General features: G+C 42.3%; 1 protein-coding gene across 5 annotated transcripts in view; it reads left to right on the top strand.

The window, feature by feature from the left end:
* LOC126266877 (major facilitator superfamily domain-containing protein 10) overlaps positions 1–19,435 on the top strand; it is a 136,898-nt gene that overhangs the window by 58,123 nt on the left and 59,340 nt on the right. For all 5 annotated transcript variants that reach the window (XM_049971532.1, XM_049971531.1, XM_049971533.1 and 2 more), the window contains one exon: positions 16,506–16,611. In XM_049971532.1, the coding sequence (XP_049827489.1) occupies positions 16,506–16,611 (106 nt within the window). The remainder of the gene's footprint in view (positions 1–16,505; positions 16,612–19,435) is intronic.

Raw genomic sequence — 19,435 nt, 5'->3', positions numbered from 1 at the left:
TAATAGTCTGGTGAGAGGAAAGGTAGTAGTTGGTAGCACTAATATAGCAGACTTTTTGTCACACATTATTATGCTGCTTGCCAGTTACTAAGGAATGACTCTCAGTTGCTACGGAACAACCTATAATTGCTACAGACCACCCGGCCAGTGATAGTAAAAGGAAATGCAGATAGTGGGATGTGTTACCTGCAGTGATGCCTGAAGCCTGTGCATGAACATTGTGTATGCACTAGTCAGTTCATGCAGTATAGTGTTTGATAGTGCTTGTTCTGGATCCAATTATTGCAACATTTCATGTGGTATGATAAAACGACTGCAAGGCATCATTTGAGTGCTTATGATTGAGGCCAAGCAGCTGGGCAGCTCGAAGCTAGTCAGTGCTGCTACTGTGGTCACAGTAGTGGGTGTGTCAAGAAGTGTCATCCTGAAATTGAAAAAGGTGCTCAAGTTGGATATGCATGGCTATGCTATGCAAATACATGCATATGGTTATAAACTGTCCATCACATCCCAAGAGAATTGATTACATAGTTCTAGTCACAATAAGGAACAGACATCTCACTCATAGGCAAATTGCTGCAGATCTTGCAACCCCAACTGGTTCACACTTATTTGCCACAACCTTTTAGCAGCATTTAAATCAGGCTGGTTGTTTGCTTGGAAGCCTGTTAAATGAATCCCACTTCAACCACTCCATCACCAAGAAAGAGTTAGTTAGTGTAGGGAGCTTGTTGGTTTGGGTCAGCGACAATGGTACAGAGTTGTGCTCTCCAATGAATCGCGCCTCGCTGTTGCAAGTGTTTCTGGTCACCAGTTACTGTGGGTAGAGAGACATTCCATTCCATTCCATACCATACCATACCATACCATACCATACCATACCATAGAATGTTCATGAACATTGTTGGTATGGTCTAGGTGTTATGATGTGGGCAGGCAATATGTACAGTGGGCAAACACTATCACATATCTTTGAGCAAGATATCATTACAGCATAGCGGTAAGGCTGGGAAATTATTCTGGATCATATCTGTCTATCTGTATGTACAATAGGACCTGACCTTTTGTTGATGGATGACAGTGTCCTACCACACAGTGTGACATTTGCCTTCTTTATTTCTTCGTTGATTGCCCTCGGTGTCAACGTACTGCAATGCTACACTGACTGATAAATGGGGTTTGTAATTTTGACACTCACTACTGTAAATAATGTAGCTGACAAGTGCACAGTTGCATTTCGCAGTTCTTTACTTTCGCAGTTCTTTACTTTCGCAGTTCTTTACTTTCGCAGTTCTTTACTTTCGCAGTTCTTTACTTTCGCAGTTCTTTACTTTCGCAGTTCTTTACTTTCGCAGTTCTTTACTTTCGCAGTTCTTTACTTTCGCAGTTCTTTACTTTCGCAGTTCTTTACTTTCGCAGTTCTTTACTTTCGCAGTTCTTTACTTTCGCAGTTCTTTACTTTCGCAGTTCTTTACTTTCGCAGTTCTTTACTTTCGCAGTTCTTTACTTTCGCAGTTCTTTACTTTCGCAGTTCTTTACTTTCGCAGTTCTTTACTTTCGCAGTTCTTTACTTTCGCAGTTCTTTACTTTCGCAGTTCTTTACTTTCGCAGTTCAAAACCCCCCAATAATACACAGTTATATGGCCAGTGCACTATTTAACTTTCGATAAGCCTCATTAATAGGTTGTAGGCAAACATCCACATACTGATACAATAGTTTACTGTTGTATATCTGTGAACAGTAAAAAACATAAGCACATAATTCACACTTCTTTCGGAATAATTGGATATGTATGGAACAGACACTGTTATTGTTTTAAGACACGGACTAATTGTGTTAAACTTGTTTCACAGCTAAGTTGATGGATTGTTGTTGTTATAACCAAAACAGTTTTTTCACCAGAAACTCGACTGTGGACTGACTGTCTCAGGACTAAAAATCAGGCCCTTATATATCCTCACAATCAAAGGTACTGAAACTACACAATGTTTGAAGTTAACTGAAATTACAATTAAAACTCAACTTATTAAATTAACTGAGCACATAAAAAAATTGGTTCTTTTTAACAGTTTGTCCTACTACAAGACTTAGGCCAGATTATTTGTTTAAATCATGAAATTAACAAATATCATTATGCAAACAATACTTTTGACAAAACTGTTAATTACTTTGGAATTAATTAAGGGCTGGCTTTACTAACATGTTTTTGAATAGAGCCAAATAGATCCTTTAACAATACAATTAGTTGTTCCTCCAAATGTTTATAATCAGTACGGAATTTATATTTGTTTGTAACCCAAAATAGAATTTAAGGTATGAAACAATTACTAATTTCACTCTATAACAAAAGTATTAACTAGGCATAACCAAAATAAATGAGAAAATCAATTACATACATCAAACTAAGTACAAATATATTAAAAACAAAGATTCCAAGACTTACCAAGCGGGAAAGTGCCGGTAGATAGGCACAATGAATAAAACACACAAACACACACACAGAATTTGAGCTTTCGCAACCGGCGGCTGCTTCGTCAGGAAAGAGGGAAGGAAAAGGAAAGATGAAAGGATGTGGGTTTTAAGGGAGAGGGTAAGGAGTCATTCCAATCCCGGGAGCGGAAAGACTTACCTTAGGGGGAAAAAAGGTTAGGTATATACTCGCGCGCGCGCGCACACACACACACACACACACACACACACACACACACACACACACACACACAAGCAGACATATTTCTGCTTGTGTCTGTGTATGTATGTATGGATATGCGTGTGTGTGTGTGTGTGTGTGTGTGTGTGTTCGATTATATACCTATCCTTTTTTTCCCCCTAAGGTAAGTCTTTCCGCTCCCGGGATTGGAATGACTGTTATAACCTTTAATCACAATAATTGCATGGATATTCACACTCTCTCTTAGAAACAATAGCTGATCACATGATTCCAACTCAGTCTCTCGTATTCGACTGCCGTGCCGTGACATGCGGCCGGGGCCGTTTGTAGCTAGGTGGCGCTCCCGCGCTCAGCCGATTTGCGGAGCGCCTCTATCGCCGTTTGTGCGTACTGTCGTGGCGGCACTGTTAAATGTTGTGGCACTATCACAACACTTTTCCCCCCTTGAAAAAAAACACACACTTCCTTGGAGACATGGACAGCGCGGAGACATCCATGGCCTCTTGTGAGGCCCCGAGGAGATCCCGTGCAGAGACACGAGAGTATGGTCGAAAATGTCCAGGAAGGAAGCTCGTGCGTGGAACATGCCTCCTGGATGAGATGATGGGTGAAAACTCCGGAGCAGCATCCATAGGGGTCATGGACCTGGGAGTGTGCTCCAGCAAGATGGGTCCCGGAGAAGGCGGCAACGCGACTGGGGCCGGTTCCGGCATACTCGGAAGCGGCAGCGACGTCGGCTGCATCAACACGGACGGTAGATAGACAGCAGCGACAGGACTGGCATCTAGGGCTGGTGGAGGTGAAGGATGGGGCAGTGGCACCAGCATGGCCACCACTCGTGGGCGCATCTGGTGGTAATGGCGAACAACCGTGCCATCGCCCGTACGGATTTCACAAAGCCGGCGGCCGCGAAGAGCCTTGACCACCCCTGGAATCCATTTACGACAAGATCCATACCCTCGTGCCCACACGTCGGCGCCCACCGAGTATTTTCCCGCACTAGGGGACACAGTACAAGGCCTGACAGGGTGAAGCAGGTGCAGTAGAGTGCGCGGTTGGCAGCCATGCAAGAGTTCAGCAGGGCTGCGATCACCCAGAGGCGTGAAGCGATAAGAACTCAGAAATTGCAGCAGGGCGTCATCTGTGGAAAAATCACTAAGGAATTTTTTCATCTGGCATTTGAAAGTGCGGACAAGGCGCTCCACCTCCCCATTCGATTGCGGATGGAAGGGAGGTGCTGTAACATGATGAATCCCTTGTCCAGTACAAAAATCATGGAAGGCCTGCGAAGAGAACTGAGGGCCATTGTCCGTGACGATCGTGGATGGAAGACCTTCTAGCGCAAAGATTTTGGACAAAGCCAGCATCGTTGCCGCAGTGGTGGGTGACGGACATCTAACAACAAACGGAAACTTTGAGAAGGCGTCAATCAACAGTAGCCAATAAGTACCGAGGAAGGGGCCAGCAAAGTCAGCATGCACCCGTTCCCATGGCTGAGCTGGATCAGGCCACGGAGAGGGCATTGTACGAGGTGCCGCCAGTTGTTGAGCACACTGGCCACACGCAGCAACCATATGGGCGATGTCCGAATCAATACCGGGCCAATAAACGTGCCTGCGGGCCAGAGATTTAGTCCGAGAAATATCCCAATGGCCTTCGTGCAACAGTTTGAGAACATCTTTGCGAAGAGAGGCTTGCACCACGACCCGTGGAGATGGTCAGAAGAACAACACCATCATGAACAGAAAGACGAAGGCGCAAGGCATGGTAGTTGCGAAGGGGATACGATGCCCGGCCCTTGGTCCTGTCCAGCCAACCTCGTTGAACAAAACCCATCACCCGACGCAGGACCGGGTCCCGAGCAGTAGCCGACGCGACTTGCGAACCTGTAAGTGGAAAGCCGTCGACCGCACGACGTTCTTCCTCATCAATGTAGAAACAGAGGAGTTCATCACGATCGAAAACAGGGTCGGGGCCCATCGGCAATCGCGACAATGCATCAGCGTTGGCGTGCTGGGCCGTGGGGCGATAGTGAATCTCATAATGAAAACGAGACAAGTATATGGCCCAATGTTGCAGGCGGTGAGCTGCCTTATCCGGAAGTGACACCAATGGGCTGAACAGAGAGACCAGCGGTTTGTGGTCGGTGATGAGGTGAAACTTAGAACCATACAAAAAAACGCTGAACTTTTTTAGAGCATAAATGATAGCGAGCGCCTCCTTTTCGATTTGAGAGTAACGCCGTTGCGCCTCGTTGAGGGTCTTGGAAGCATAGGCGATGGGTCGTTCCGACCCATCCTCATACCGATGGGTGAGAACAGCCCCTAGGCCATACTGTGAAACATCAGTCGCCAGAACCAAGTGCTGACCCGGACGGAATGTGGCAAGACAAGGCGCCGACTGCAAATGAGCCTTCAGGCGAACAAAAGCCTGCTCACACCCGTCGGACCAACAGAAGGGGACGTTTTTGCGTAACAGCTGATGCAGAGGATAAGCTACCGCCGCTGCGGATGGAATGAATTTGTGATAATAAGCAATCTTGCCTAGAAACGCCTGAAGTTCTTTGACCGTAGACGGCCGGGGTAGAGCGTTAATGGCCGCAACGTGCTGACTGAGAGGACGTATACCCTCATGGGACAAGTGGAAACCAAGATACTCAATGGAGGGTTAGAAGAACTGTGACTTGTCCAGATTGCACCTCAACCCAACTGAATGCAAAACCCGAAACAGTGAACATAAATGACGTAGGTGCTCCTCAGTGGAGGCTCCCGTGACAACTATGTCATCCAGATAGTTTATGCAGCTGGGAACGGAAGCCGTGAGCTGTTCCAAAAACCACTGAAAAATGGCCGGTGCGCTAGTGACACCAAATGGTAATCGCTGGTACTGATACAACCCACAAGGAGTGTTGATAACTAGAAATTCCTTGGAAGTAGCGTCCAACTGCAACTGATGGTACGCCTCCGATAAATCAAGTTTGGAAAAGAACTGGCCCCCAGCGAGCTTGGTAAACAATTCCTCAGGACGGGGAAGAGGATAAGTGTCAATGAGGCTCTGAGCGTTGACGGTGGCTTTAAAGTCACCACACAATCGCAGACTCCCGTTTGGTTTAGAAACCACCACGATCGGCGATGCCCATTCGCTGGAGGTAACCGGAAGGAGAATCCCTGAAGCTGTTAACCTGTCTAGCTCAGCCTTGACAGGTGTACGTAACGCCACCGGAATAGGGTGTGCCCGGAAAAACTTAGGGCGAGCCGTAGGTTTAAGAGTAATGTGGGCTTCAAAATCCTTGGCACAACCCAGACCAGCAGAGAGCACGGACAAAAATTCAGAACACAATCCATCCAGCTGTTGATACGGAATATCCTCAGATATGAGGTGCACATCATCATCAATGGAGAACCCGAACAACTGGAAAGCATCATAACCGAACAGGTTTTCAGTGCCCGCATGATCCACCACATAAAACATGAGGGGCCAAACAACAGACTTGTAGGCAGTGGAAGCATCAAACTGGCCCATGATAGGAATTTTCTGTTTATTGTAAGTCCTCAGATTTCGCGTAACTGGAGACAAAGGAGGGGAGCCCAACGCCAAATACATGCGAGAATTAATGAGAGTTACTGCAGAGCCAGTGTCCACTTGCATGAGGATGTCTTTATTCAGAACACGAACAGTAACAAACAACACAGTTAACATCCATGTCCGACGCCTCGTAGACAGGAACTTTATGGGACTGACACACAGAAGCAATGTGGCCTTTTTTCCTACATGAATTACACGTGGCCCAACGTTTTGGACACGCTGCCCTGTCGTGCTGTACGAAACAACGGGGGCAAGAAGGAAGTGCGGAACGAACCGGCTTCTGTGGTTGCTGGTTTCGCTGCGAGCGTTGCGGCCCAACGTGACGTTGTTGATGTGAGTGAACCGCCGCCACATCGTCGTACTCCTGTGAAACAGGCAAATTGCCCGTGTCGAGAGTTGACTGTACAGCCCCTACATCACACCACGCGTCGATTTGCGCGCCAGCAGCATGAGACACTTCAAAGGATTGAGCGATGCTTAGAACTTCCGACAACTATGGGTTTGGCAGTTGGAGGGCACGTTGCCGAACTTCTTTATCAGGAGCAAGCCGTAGAATAGCATCCCTAACCATTGAGTCAGCATAAGACTCGTGATGTGTGTCCGTGACAAACTGACATTTCCTACTCAGACTGTGTAGTTCCGCCGCCCAAGCCCGGTAAGATTGATGGGGCTGTTTACGACACCGGTAGAACGCCACGCGGGCGGCAACGACGTGGGTGTTTTTTTGATAATAGTCAGACAATAAGTCACAGATTTCTTGGAAGGACAGGGAGGCAGGTTCCCGCAGAGGGGCTAACTGAGGTAGCAGCTGATAGACTCGAGGGGAAATCCAAGATAGAAATAATGACTTACACATAGGAGCGTTGACAACGCCGAAAGCCAAGAAGTGTTGCCACAAACGCTTCTCATAATCCTCCCAGTCTTCAGCGGCCTCGTATTAAGGAGGGAATGGAGGCGGAGAAGAGGAAGACAAACGATGAGTAAGCGACGTCGACAACGCCTGAATCGCTGCCGTCAGCTGTGTTTGTTGAGCCTGAATAGTAGCCGTCAGCTGTGTTCGTTGTTCAATGAGCGCTTGCATAAGCTGTTCAATGTCTGCCCTGTCACGAACACGCAAATCTACAACGCAGTGAAAATATCCCGACCTCGTCGCCAAAAAGTGTTATAACCTTTAATCACAATAATTGAGTGGATATTCACAATCTGTCTTAGAAACAATAGCTGATCACATGATTCCAACTCAGTCTTTCGTATTCAACTGCCGTGCCGTGACATGCGGCCGGCGCCGTTCGTAGCTAGGTGTCGCTCCCGCGCTCAGCCAATTTGCGGAGCGCCTCTATCGCCGTTTGTGTGTACTGTCGTGGCGGCACTGTTAAATGTCGTGGCACTATCACAACAGACTCCTTACCCTCTCCCTTAAAACCCAAATCCTTTCATCTTTCCATCTTTCCTTTTCCTTCCCTCTTTCCTGACGAAGCAGCCGCCGGTTGCGAAAGCTCAAGTTCTGTGTGTGTGTTTGTGTGTTTTATTCATTGTGCCTATCTACCAGCGCTTTCCCGCTTGGTAAGTCTTGGAATCTTTGTTTTTAATATATTTTTCCCATGTGGAAGTTTCTTTCTATTTTATTTACAAACTAAGTACAAAATTAGATCTCACGCTATATTCTTTAAAACTGTGGGCCAACCTTTCTCTTTTGTGAAAATGCAGATTATTCTCAAATATGTTAATGTAAATTAGTTAAAACTGCAAAAACGAGTTTAAGGAGGCAGATGGCAAAACAAGGGGGAAGTAAAATTATCCTAGCTTGCTTTGCCACAACAGGACCACTGATGTCGGTTGCAGAGGAAAGTGCAGATATTGAAAGTGTGAAATGCCCTGTATACTGTCCGGAATTAAGTCCTATAAAGCATGCCTGGGATGCTCTTGGTAGACATGGTTTTCAATGAACACCCACTCCCTGAACCATGCAGGAACTGAAAACTGAAGAGTGGGGCAATATCCCCCTGTTAATGGTTTGGTGGCCAGTATGAAAAACAGGTGCAAAATGTGCATTAGTGCCAAAGGAGCACACATTCCTCACAGTCTGAAAATGTCATTAACATTAGGGGTTTTACCTGTGACGAATATCAAGGTTATTTACGTCTGTTATCCTGCTTGCCCTCATAGTGAAACTGTACCATTTTTTGTTATAAATATACCATCACATCTCTCTTACATATTTACTGTGTTTCATGTCAGCCATCATTACCTGTGATTATTCCTGTCAAACATCATTTCTGTTCCTTAGAAGTTGTGAAACAGTGTACTTTTTGTATTGTTTTTCGATGAGAGGTAGGAATCTGCAATGCATTACAGTGAATTCTTCAAACTGGAGCTCATTGATACCAGTGAAGAGTAAGAATTGTTACTTTTGGGGCTTGGATGTTGCAACTAAGCTGTTGAAGTATCTTCCTAGAAATCAGTGTGGTTGTAGAAAGAGAATGGTACTTGCATGTTCTGTTCCCATTTCAGGTTTAGTGACTCTTATTAGTTAAAGATATTAAATACTTTTTAAAAGAGCCGTTATGATTACAGAGATACTGCATGATAAACACTTGACGAAAAAGTTGAAACTACAAAATAAATGTAGTTTGGCAGTGTATACCAAAAATTTGTAGTCAACTATGTGTAAAATTGCCTAGTATTGGAGTTTTGGTTCTTGGGTTCATTTTTCTGAGCAAATACAGTAGTGGTGTGACTCTGAATATGAATAAATTGTAAGGCACTTATGTCTGAGAAAAGAAAAACAATTTTTGTAAGGTAGCCAAATGACTGTGGGGTCAGTGATTGTCAGTTTTTACAAAATCTTTTTATATCTAGTCACAATCACTATAAACTTGTTCAACTGTTAACTGGTTTTGAAGTTCGTGTCATCATTAGATAATCAGCCCTATTGTGGCTCTTTATATGCTTGGGGACGTTTACTTTGGTAGCCTGCTGCAGTTAAATTTCAGTCGCTGGTCAGGTGACCAGAGGTTTCGGAAGAGTACTAAAGGAGACACCCCAGATTGTTAGAGAGTGGCAGTATATACAGGGTGTCCCAGCTACTTGTCCACCCAAAATATCTCTGGAACAATAACAGCTATTGGAAAACGACTTCCACTGGTATCAATGTAGGGCTGGAGCCCTTGAATGTACATATTTGGAAACATTCTAAAACGAAAGCATGTGTGTTTTTTAACACAAACTTACGTTTTTTAAATGGACCTCCTATATTTTTTCTTCAGCAATCCATAGCGTAACAAAGCACATACACAATGGCGTTGATTGCATTGCAATATTCCCATTACATCCCGAGATATTAAGACGCGAAGTTGACACTTGAAACACCCGACATGCGCTGCTAGCGCACGTCCTGAGGCTCAGGCGTGAACCCCATGCTGCCCGTAATCATGAGGTGATTGACATGCGTAATCACACTTCTGTACTCATCAAGAGGTCTGAAACAAATAATATGGTCTGTTGCCATCCTGCATTAACATCGTACATTCCAGAAGGTATTTATCCCATAGGCTAGGGGTGATGCGGTTCTGTAACATATCTGTGTACCGCAACGTTAGTCACAAAGTTAACTTCGCTTATCGTTAATCCGTTACTAAAAAGGTAATGTCGTTCAATGTTAAAACTTTACGTTACTGTAGATCTAGCGCAAGTGACAGTTAATCATTCACTCGTAATAGTAAAATTCGTGTTGATGGTTTTAGTGAAATGAGCAACTGGACTAAAAGTTTTACCGTTGTTTAGGTAAAAATGTTGTGATTTGGGAAGTTAAGGTAGGACATTGAATGTAAACAAGTACAACCAATTAGTTTTATTATCATATAATTATCAATGTTATGTTTATTTAATGCATTAAATGACAAATTGTTGCAAACAAATGTTTCTTAACATCACTGGGTAAAATGGCCCTTTGTAGAAACTTCCACTGTTATACCAGCACTACATACTAAACATAGCATTCACGTCTCGTGCTCAGTGATGCCCATTGGCTTGCATACATAGGGTCGCGCTGCGAATGAAGGATGCCCTACTTCGTGCTACTGTCTCCTCTTTGATGGCTGTACAAGCATCAATAATGTGTTGCTTCATGTCGTCTGGTGTTGTTGGTTCATGTTGGTAAACAGCATCCTTCACTGCTCCCCAAAGAAAATAATGCAACGGTGTAAGGTTTGGAGATAGGGCAGGCCACCTAACTGGACCACCTCGTCCAATCCACCTACCAGGGAACTTACGGTTCAAAAGTCGTCGTGCTCATAAGGCATTATGTGCAGGGCATCTGTCATGCTGATACCACATGACAATTCTCCAGTTCAGAGGTACAGTGTCCAAGAGAACAGGAAGATTGTGTCGTATAAATCTGGAGTATTGTCTGCCATTTGGATGCCATTTATAAAGAAAGGTCTGATAATGGTATCTCCAGTAATCCCACACCAAGCATTAACTCTCCACAGACGTTGATGCTGTACCTGACGAAGCCATTTTGGATTGTCTGCGGACCAATAATGCATATTCCTCATATTGACAATTCCTTTGTTGGAGAATGATGCCTCGTTGGTAAAGAGAACATCTGCAAAAAATTGTGGGTTAGTCAAAAGTTTTTGCTGAGCCCACCGACAAAATGTTACCCTATTGCGGAAGTCATTTCCATGAAGATCCTGGTGTAAATGAACATGGTAAGGATGAATTTTATGACGTTTAAGAATACGCTGTGCACTTGTTTTCGACACACCAACTTCATGTTCAATTTGACATGTGCTGATTTGAGAATTCACAACTATGGTAGCGAGCACAGCAACTTCAGCATGTTCATCTGTGCGTGTGCTAGGACGATGTCGAGGTCTTGGATTTAAGCTTTCCGTTCCATGTAGACGAGATGTGAGACGACCAAACATCCAGCGCGAAGGCGATGCCTTGTCAGGGAATCATCTTCTGTACAGTCATTCAGCCTGAACAGCATTTCGTCCACTTACAACAGGGTACAGTATAGGTATGTAGAGTACGGTAGAAAACAGACATATTAACTTAATAATCATAATGTTTGCTAACAATACTGTCAACAAACAAGCAATCTCATAACGTATTTCCTGTCAACATACATTCTCCATAGATCAGCAGCATTTCAACCATATCTTCATGTGTGTACATTATACTGCACAGTATAAGTTCCACAACACAACGTTTATTCACAATGTGTACTACCTCCGTGCCGTCACTATATTACTCTGATGCACGACTACACTGGCAAGCGGTGTACTGCACGCCAAAGCAACAACAAATGGGATGCTCAGAGGGTGGTGGAGTACAGGAGTTTGTGTGGGTCACAAATCATAAACAAGGCGAAGTGGTAACTGTGGCAGTAGTGGGAACTACGTTGGACACTTGACTAGGTAGAGCCAGGCCCTGTGCGACAGGTACAATGGGTCATATAACGCATTAGATAAACCTTATTTTGGGTGTGCAGGATAAATAAGACAATCTGATGGGTGTACACCGATCGGTACTGGTTCATATTGTGTAGGTAGATACGTAAAACATGCAAGAGGGAAACCATTATGTGCTTATGAGAGTTGATGGCAGCAGACCGTATTATTCGTTTCGGACCTTTTGATAAGTATGGAAGTGTGATTACACATGTCAATCACATTGCGATTACGGGCAGCATGGGGTTCACGCCTGAGCCTCAGGACGTGTGCTAGCAGCACATGTCGGGTGTTTCAAGCGTCAACTTCGCATCTCAATATCTCGGGATGTAATGGGAATATTGCGATGCAATCAACGCCATTGTGTATGTGCTTTGTCATGCTATGGATTGCTGAAGAAAAAATATAGGAGGTCCATTAAAAAAAAAAAAAACGTAAGTTTGTGTTAAAAAACACACATGCTTTCATTTTAGAATGTTTCCAAATATGTACATTCATGGGGCCCCAGCCCTACATTGATACCAGTGGAAGTCGTTTTCCAATAGCTGTTACTGTTCCAGAGATACTTTGGGTGGACAAGATAGCTGGGACACCCTGTATATTGCAGTCAGCAATATCAGTAAAAGTTGTTTTTGATTGTGACTAAACATAAAATCATCTTGTGGAAAAAATAATTATTTTGTTTATGAACAAAAATAATCAATGTCTGCATCATAATATGGAGTGATAAAAGGATTGGAGTGTTGGTGAAGCCAATGAATGTGAAAGCTAAAAAAACTTGGTTGTGCTGAGACTGATTTGTAGCTTATCCCAAGTTTTAGGCTAAGTTTGAATAAGATAGTGTTACTCACAAAAATTAAATTAATGAACTTTGTTGTTGCATATTTTTGTATCTTCTGAATGTCACAAATTATGTGGTTTTTATCTAGGTTAGTACAAAGCTTAAATTAAATTGGTAATCTTGGTTGTCAAAATATTTGCCCATTTCTTCAGAATGTTACAATTTAGGAGATTGTGATACATTGATGTGAAAATGTGACAGTTCTCTCTGTCAACTGCTCCTTCATTGGCTGCATGGAGCCAACAGTTGACGTACCCTCTTCCCTTCCCATCATACTTGGCAGTGAGCACTAACAACATCACAGTACGATACACATATACACATAACTATTCCTCTATCATTGGTGCAGACTTTCACCACCTCTCCTTATGGCAGAAGGATTGAAGGGAAGGAAAAGGACTAGTGAGATTTAGGAAAGTGGGCCAGTTGCAGAAAAGTTTCCCAGGACACTGGATTAGGGGAGACCACTCGTTGAGCAAGTCACCCTTGACCCAGATTTATTGGTGATTTTTCCATGACTTTTGCTTCTTCATAAACTTCACCAGTCCTTTTCCTTCATTCCTTTTCCATTCCCGTCAACCCTTCTGCCAAGAGGAGGAGCCACTGGGCTCAAAAGCTGATGCATTTTCACACCTTTCATTTTTTTAACCTGGTGCTGCTTCATCAGTAAATTTAATGTTGTATGTTACATCTACACCTTCTTTGCTGACAAGCTACAATGCAAGGTGGCTGCATCCTCCTTATGACCTTATTTTTTCTGTTATGACACTTCAACTATGAATCGCACAAATATTTCACGTTCTATCTACTATTTTCACTTGTGGTTGAATCTTATTGTTTCATTTCATATTTTGATGTGTTGTTGCCAGCCTATAGAAATTTTGTTACTTTCATTTATTTCAAATGTAGTGTTTCGAAGTTAAGCCTTCTTGATTCTGAAGGCAATCTATTTTGGTGCCCTTAGCACACTAGTGTTTGTGTTTTATCACATGGAATAAGGTAAATACAAATTATTCTCCAGCCAATAGTGCAGTGAAAAGAGTCACATTCTTGTGTAAATCACAATAATACGTTACCATTAATATTGATGCCAGTATCACTGTCTTTGTGGCATTAGTCTTAAATTTACTGACATCATACAGAGTAGAGAATTCAGATGGGTGTGAAGATTGACAGCCATTGTAAGTGTTGGAGAGCTTAGAATGGATTTAAAACTGCTCAGCCACAGTTCCATTTATTTCATTATGAAACCTACAGTTTAGTAAATAAATATGCTAGTATGGCTTGTATCATTTCAGCGTTCGTACTTCGTCTTGAAGTTTCCATGTAAGCCTTAGCGTATGGAATGTGCTTCCTATTTTTCCATATGTTTACTATTATTTTAAAACTAGATAAACTGGATTCTAAAATGCCATATCATTTCAGTAGTCCATAATGTGTTGATTTTATCATTGACGTACATTCTATCTGGTACAACCCTGTTTCTGTATTAGTCTTTTGATTTGTAAAAGAGTGCTAAGTTGACATTGGATCGCCGGGAAAGCATGAAGAATCACATCAGGAATGCTAAGTTGCTTGCCTTGTACCTAAATAATTAGCTTTAGTTATTAGTAGATACTTCAGTTCTTTATTGCCTGTTAGAATTGTCTCAAGTAAATTGTATCGAATAGTTATTCTATTGTGACAGCTAGGCGGTACTGTGGTTGTGACATCTGAAAATCAGACACATTTGTGAAGAATACATTTCAAATCCTTAACTGGCCATCCAGATTAAAGATTCTTCTGAATGACTTAAGGCAAAACTCAGAATGATTCCTCTGAAAATGTCGCAGCTAATTTCCTCTCTCATTCTGAGCTTGAATGCTCTGTTTCCACTAAGTTTTTAATTGTCACTTCATCCTATTGAGAGGTTTGTCTTGGTATGTATATGTCTCTGTTGGTTGTGCTATTTGTATCAAACAAAAACAATCACTTGAGAAAACTGTAACATTACAAAGAGAGGCAATGGTTGGCCAGTACTTAATTTCAGGAGGTGTAGGTATTCAAAGTAGTGCTGGTAGAAAAAAAATCCTATTATTTGGAAATGTCAGTTTTTCTTCAGAAGAGTGTGTGGATCGGGATGGGGGTGTAGTTTAGTTTTCACATAGCTCAATGCTTGATGTCTTATCTCCTGAGCTGTGTGTCTTCAATCCTATGATTCTGCATGTACATTCAATGGTGTATGTGAATACTGTATGCAAAAGGTGTCATGAGTAGAGTTAGTAGTAAAGAAGCAATAAATTACAATACTATGCCTGATGTGGCATTTGTACTGCATTGTGGTGATAATGTAGTAGGCTATTAACCTTTTTCCTTTTGTTGTGGGGGAGGGGGCATCAGCGAGTATCTTTTCCACACCCACCCCTTTGATAAGTAGGTGGTTCTTCCCCCACAGCATTTCTTTCCGGACAGTAAGTGATACTTGTACAAAGTCTGGTTCAAATCAGTCCAGTGGTTTAGGAGTACATACATACATACATACATACATACATACATACACACACACACTATGTGATAAGAAGTATCTGGACACCCCCCAAAACATATGTTTTTTCATATTAGGTGCACTGTGCTGCCAGCATCCCTCCATATCAGCAACCTCATTACTCATTAGACATCGTGAGAGAGCAGATTGGGGCACTCTGCAGAACTCATGGACTTCGAACATGTCACATGATTTGGTATCGCTTGCATCATATGTCTGTATGTGAGATTTCCACACTCATAAACATCCCTAAGTCCACAGCTTCTGATGTGATAGTGAAGTGGAAACGTGAAGGGACACATACAGCACAAAAGCGGACAGGACGACCTCATCTGTTGACTGACAGAGACCGCCAAAAGTTGAAGAGGGTCGTAATGTGTAATAGGAGACGCCTATCCAGATTCACACCCGAAATTCCAAACTGCATCAGAATCCACTGCAAGTACTATGACAGTTAGGCGGGAGTTGAGAAAACTTGGGTTTCGCAGTTGAGCGGTGCCCATAAACCACACATCACGCCGGTAAATGTCAAACAACTCCTCACTTGGTGTAAGGAGCGTAAACATTGGACGATTGGATAGTGGAAAAACATTGTGTGGAGTGACGAATCACAATGTGGTGATCCGATGGCAGGCTGTAGGTATGGTGAATGCCCAGTGAACATCATCTGCCAGCTTGTGTAGTGCAGACAGTAGAATTCAGAGGTGGTGGTGTTATGGTGTGGTAATGTTTTTCATGGAGGGGGCTTGAACCCCTTGTTTTGTGTGACACTACCACAGCACAGGCCTACATTGATGTTTTAAGCACCTTCTTGCTTCCCACTGTTGAAGAGCAATTCGGGGGTGGTGATTGCATCTTTCAACATGATCGAACAGCTGTTCATAACGCACGGCCTATGGTGGAGTGGTTATACAACAGTAACATCCCTGTAATGGACTGGCCTGCACAGAGTCCTGACATGAATCCTATAGAACACTTCGGGAATGTTTCAGAATGCCAACTTCGTGTCAGGCCTCACTGACAGACATTGGTACCTCTCCTCAGTGGAGCAATCTGTGAAGAATGGGCTGCCATTCCCCAAGAAACCTTACAGTACCTGATTGAGTGCATGCCTATGAGAGTGAAAGATGCCATCAAGGCTAAGTGTGGGCCAACACCATATTGAATTCTGGCATTACTGATGGAGGGTGCCACTAACACTTAAGTCCTTTTCAGCCAAATGTTGGATTCTTTTGATCACATAGTATATGTATATTTTTATAATACGTATTGATTATGCTACTTCATCAGCTGCTACTACTGATAAGTGATGAGATAACTAATGATCAGTCTTCATTTCAAAAAATAGGGCATTGCAGATATTCTACTTTCTTATTTGAGAATTCATTAGGATTGTGTGTTTTTATTTTTTATTTTTTCATCAGAACAAAAGGGCAAGTTCTGTGGCTGGAAGCTTAAGCCAGGCAGCTGCATACATCAGCATTCCGGAGTTATTTCTCTTCAGAGCTGTTAAAAACATCTCAAAAGAAGGTAAAGAACTCAATAAGTTCAGAATGATATACTGTATGGTAATATTCTAGATAGTAGATAAGAGCTGTGTATGAAGGAAGATGATACGGTGAATTAAACACCAACAACTTATCAGAGGATATAAAATGTCATGTAAGAAATTTATTGAAGTTTTAACTGAATTAAATGACTTCTTGTTTGGTAATTTCTACTATACTGCAAAATATCTACACAGAAACTTTCAAATGTGTCTCAGGTTATTTTGAATTAGAATTGTAGTACAGTAATCCCGGATTGTGTTAAATTAAATGTAGTATACAACAGATAATTAAATGTAATATACGTCTGACATCTTTCTACATCTCTAAGGTCACTCTCCACTGGATACTTGAAGTGATTATTGTCCTAAGGAGAAACATTTAATGCCTAGTGTCACAGATGCAGTTACAAGCACAACTCGTGTACTAGTTTTTTTTCCCCTCATGTTATGATAATCAACAGATAATGCCAACCCCCCCTCCCCTCCCTCAGCCCCTCCCCTCCCTCAGCCCCTCACTCCCACACTGTCAATGTCAGTAATGTTCATAAATTAGGCTTTTCGAATATCCCTATAGAAAATAAATGAATTCAGGTACTTTGGCATGCCATAAGGTCCTCCCCACTTTAAAGGAAAGGACTTGTTCAGTTGGCACTGTCTTGACCCATAGAAGGGGACAGAAGCTTTCTTGTCCAAGAACGACACAAATTAGGCCAAACTAACTTATCCAATCTTGGTGGTAGCACATGTGGCCGTATCGAACGATGATGCCGACACCATACTTCTGTTCGTGCTTCTGTACTTTTGTGCTGTGAGAGTTTCCTTCTGACCACATGTATGTATTGTGAGAATGTTCTGTATCCCCCAAACTCCATTAGTTCTTGTAGTTCAAAAATGATGGCCTTGCTTCTCATGACATACAGTGTAGCTGCAGAAGTAAAAGCTCTGCTGGTAGTTTGCAGTATTTGTACTATCGTCTTTGGGGCATTCCTAATTCAGCACCCAGAACCTGGTGCTCACTTTGCTATTCTTCACCACAGTTGGCAAAATGTTCTCTTCCTCACCCATATTGTATTTCAACAGTTGACCCCGACCACTAAATGATGTAAGTACCACAAATGTATCGTACACCCTCAGATGTTTACTGCTGAGCAAAATATTTTGCTCATGATAGGTATGTGTTGGGAAATATTTTTTTATGCACTTTCATCAGCAAATGTGGAGATAAGGTGCATATCAGCAGGTGGCATGAGCTGCACTGGGGAAAATGGCGCCGTGTTCTCTCATGCCACTTCACATTGTGCCCTCAAGCACAGATTATCATGCCTTGTGAAGACTGTCTTTTTTTGATACTGCACAAGATTAATTTCTTCTGCTTCTTTAGGCACACGTAGTCTCAGAAAGAGGAGGATTGTTGAAGTATCTTTGGCTTTTCATAGTCCACAATATGGTCAGTTTTTAAGCAATACTCTGCCAGTTCATCCAAGTCATCATTGCAGAGTTCTGTGTAATTTTTAAGGCACCTCTCCTCAGTCATGGATATTGTGCCTATACACCTTCTTGGCAGAGGATGTTGTAGGCTCCTGGCTTGAAGAGGCCCAGGTCATCTTATCCATGTACTTCTATAGTCAAGATCTTGGAAAGTGGGAAATGCAACATTATTCTATCCCTAACAATAGTCTTTATTTGAAGTTTCAATAGAAATAATTATATTTGTTGCTTTACATGAGTTATGCCTTTCACAAGATAGTTTACAGCTTTGGTGACAACCTAGCAAGTGAGACATTCAGCACTTACTACTGCTACCCGAGTCTATGTTTTTAAATTTTTGTGATACTTCTGGTTGGTGAATCTTACTGCACATTGGCAGATCCATGCCATGATGTCATTATGTGTACACGCTGTATCGAGAATGACGGAGACCATGTATCGACTTTCATGATTGTTGGAGATGCTAAACTGCGGTAGCCATTTTTTGCAGACCAATTAAACGAGCAACTGATTATATCCTCAGTTGGTATATTCACTGCAATTTTGGAAGCTATTGATGTCTTTATTTCCTTTTGAGACTATGAACCTGCCAACATTTGGAAAAAAGAGCTCACAATACACTTTGTAAATTTGAGAGCTAATTCAATGTACTTCGCAGTTCCTCAAATCAATTGTGCAATGATAGTTCTCTGTTCAAAGCTACTGAGTGTCAAATTCTTTTAAATGCGAAACTTGTCTCCAAGTAGTAGTGTGCAGCATGGAATGGAAACCATGATTTTTCTTACCTCATCACAAGTAGGGAATTACTTTGAGAAAAGATTCAGTTGTCAAAATTAAAGATTGAAATGTCTAACACCAAAGTATATTCTCCATATTGTCAACCAAGTACAAATATCTTTAAAGAACTGCTTCAGTGTGTCTGAAGTTGTCCCAGTACTGTTAGTTTATTAGTAAGAGGTATTGCATCTGATCTCCAAACACACTTCACACTTCAAAGATTTCCAGTCTCACTGTGGAGAGAGACTGATGCTAGTCCGACTTACTTGCTGTGAGACATCAGAGAAGTCATTAGTCTAATCTAATGCTAAATGTAACATCTTATTTAGTTCCTATGTAGGCATTTTTGCAGAAAATAGGTGACAAAAGCTTTTTTTCTTTTTTCTCAAATACCAGCTTGAAGTGATCACTGAGCTGACAATATTCTTATGTCAGTAAAATGCAAAGTTTTTTAAGATTACTCATTTAACATTAAACACATTTTAAAATTTGCAGGAGTACTTTAATTGCAGTTGCCAAATGATGATGAGTACTGGATTG

The sequence above is a fragment of the Schistocerca gregaria genome, chromosome 4 (assembly GCF_023897955.1).
Source record: "Schistocerca gregaria isolate iqSchGreg1 chromosome 4, iqSchGreg1.2, whole genome shotgun sequence".
Lineage (NCBI taxonomy): Eukaryota > Metazoa > Arthropoda > Insecta > Orthoptera > Acrididae > Schistocerca > Schistocerca gregaria.
Note: the sequence above shows the minus strand (reverse complement) of the source record. Positions and strands in the feature narration are given on the sequence as shown.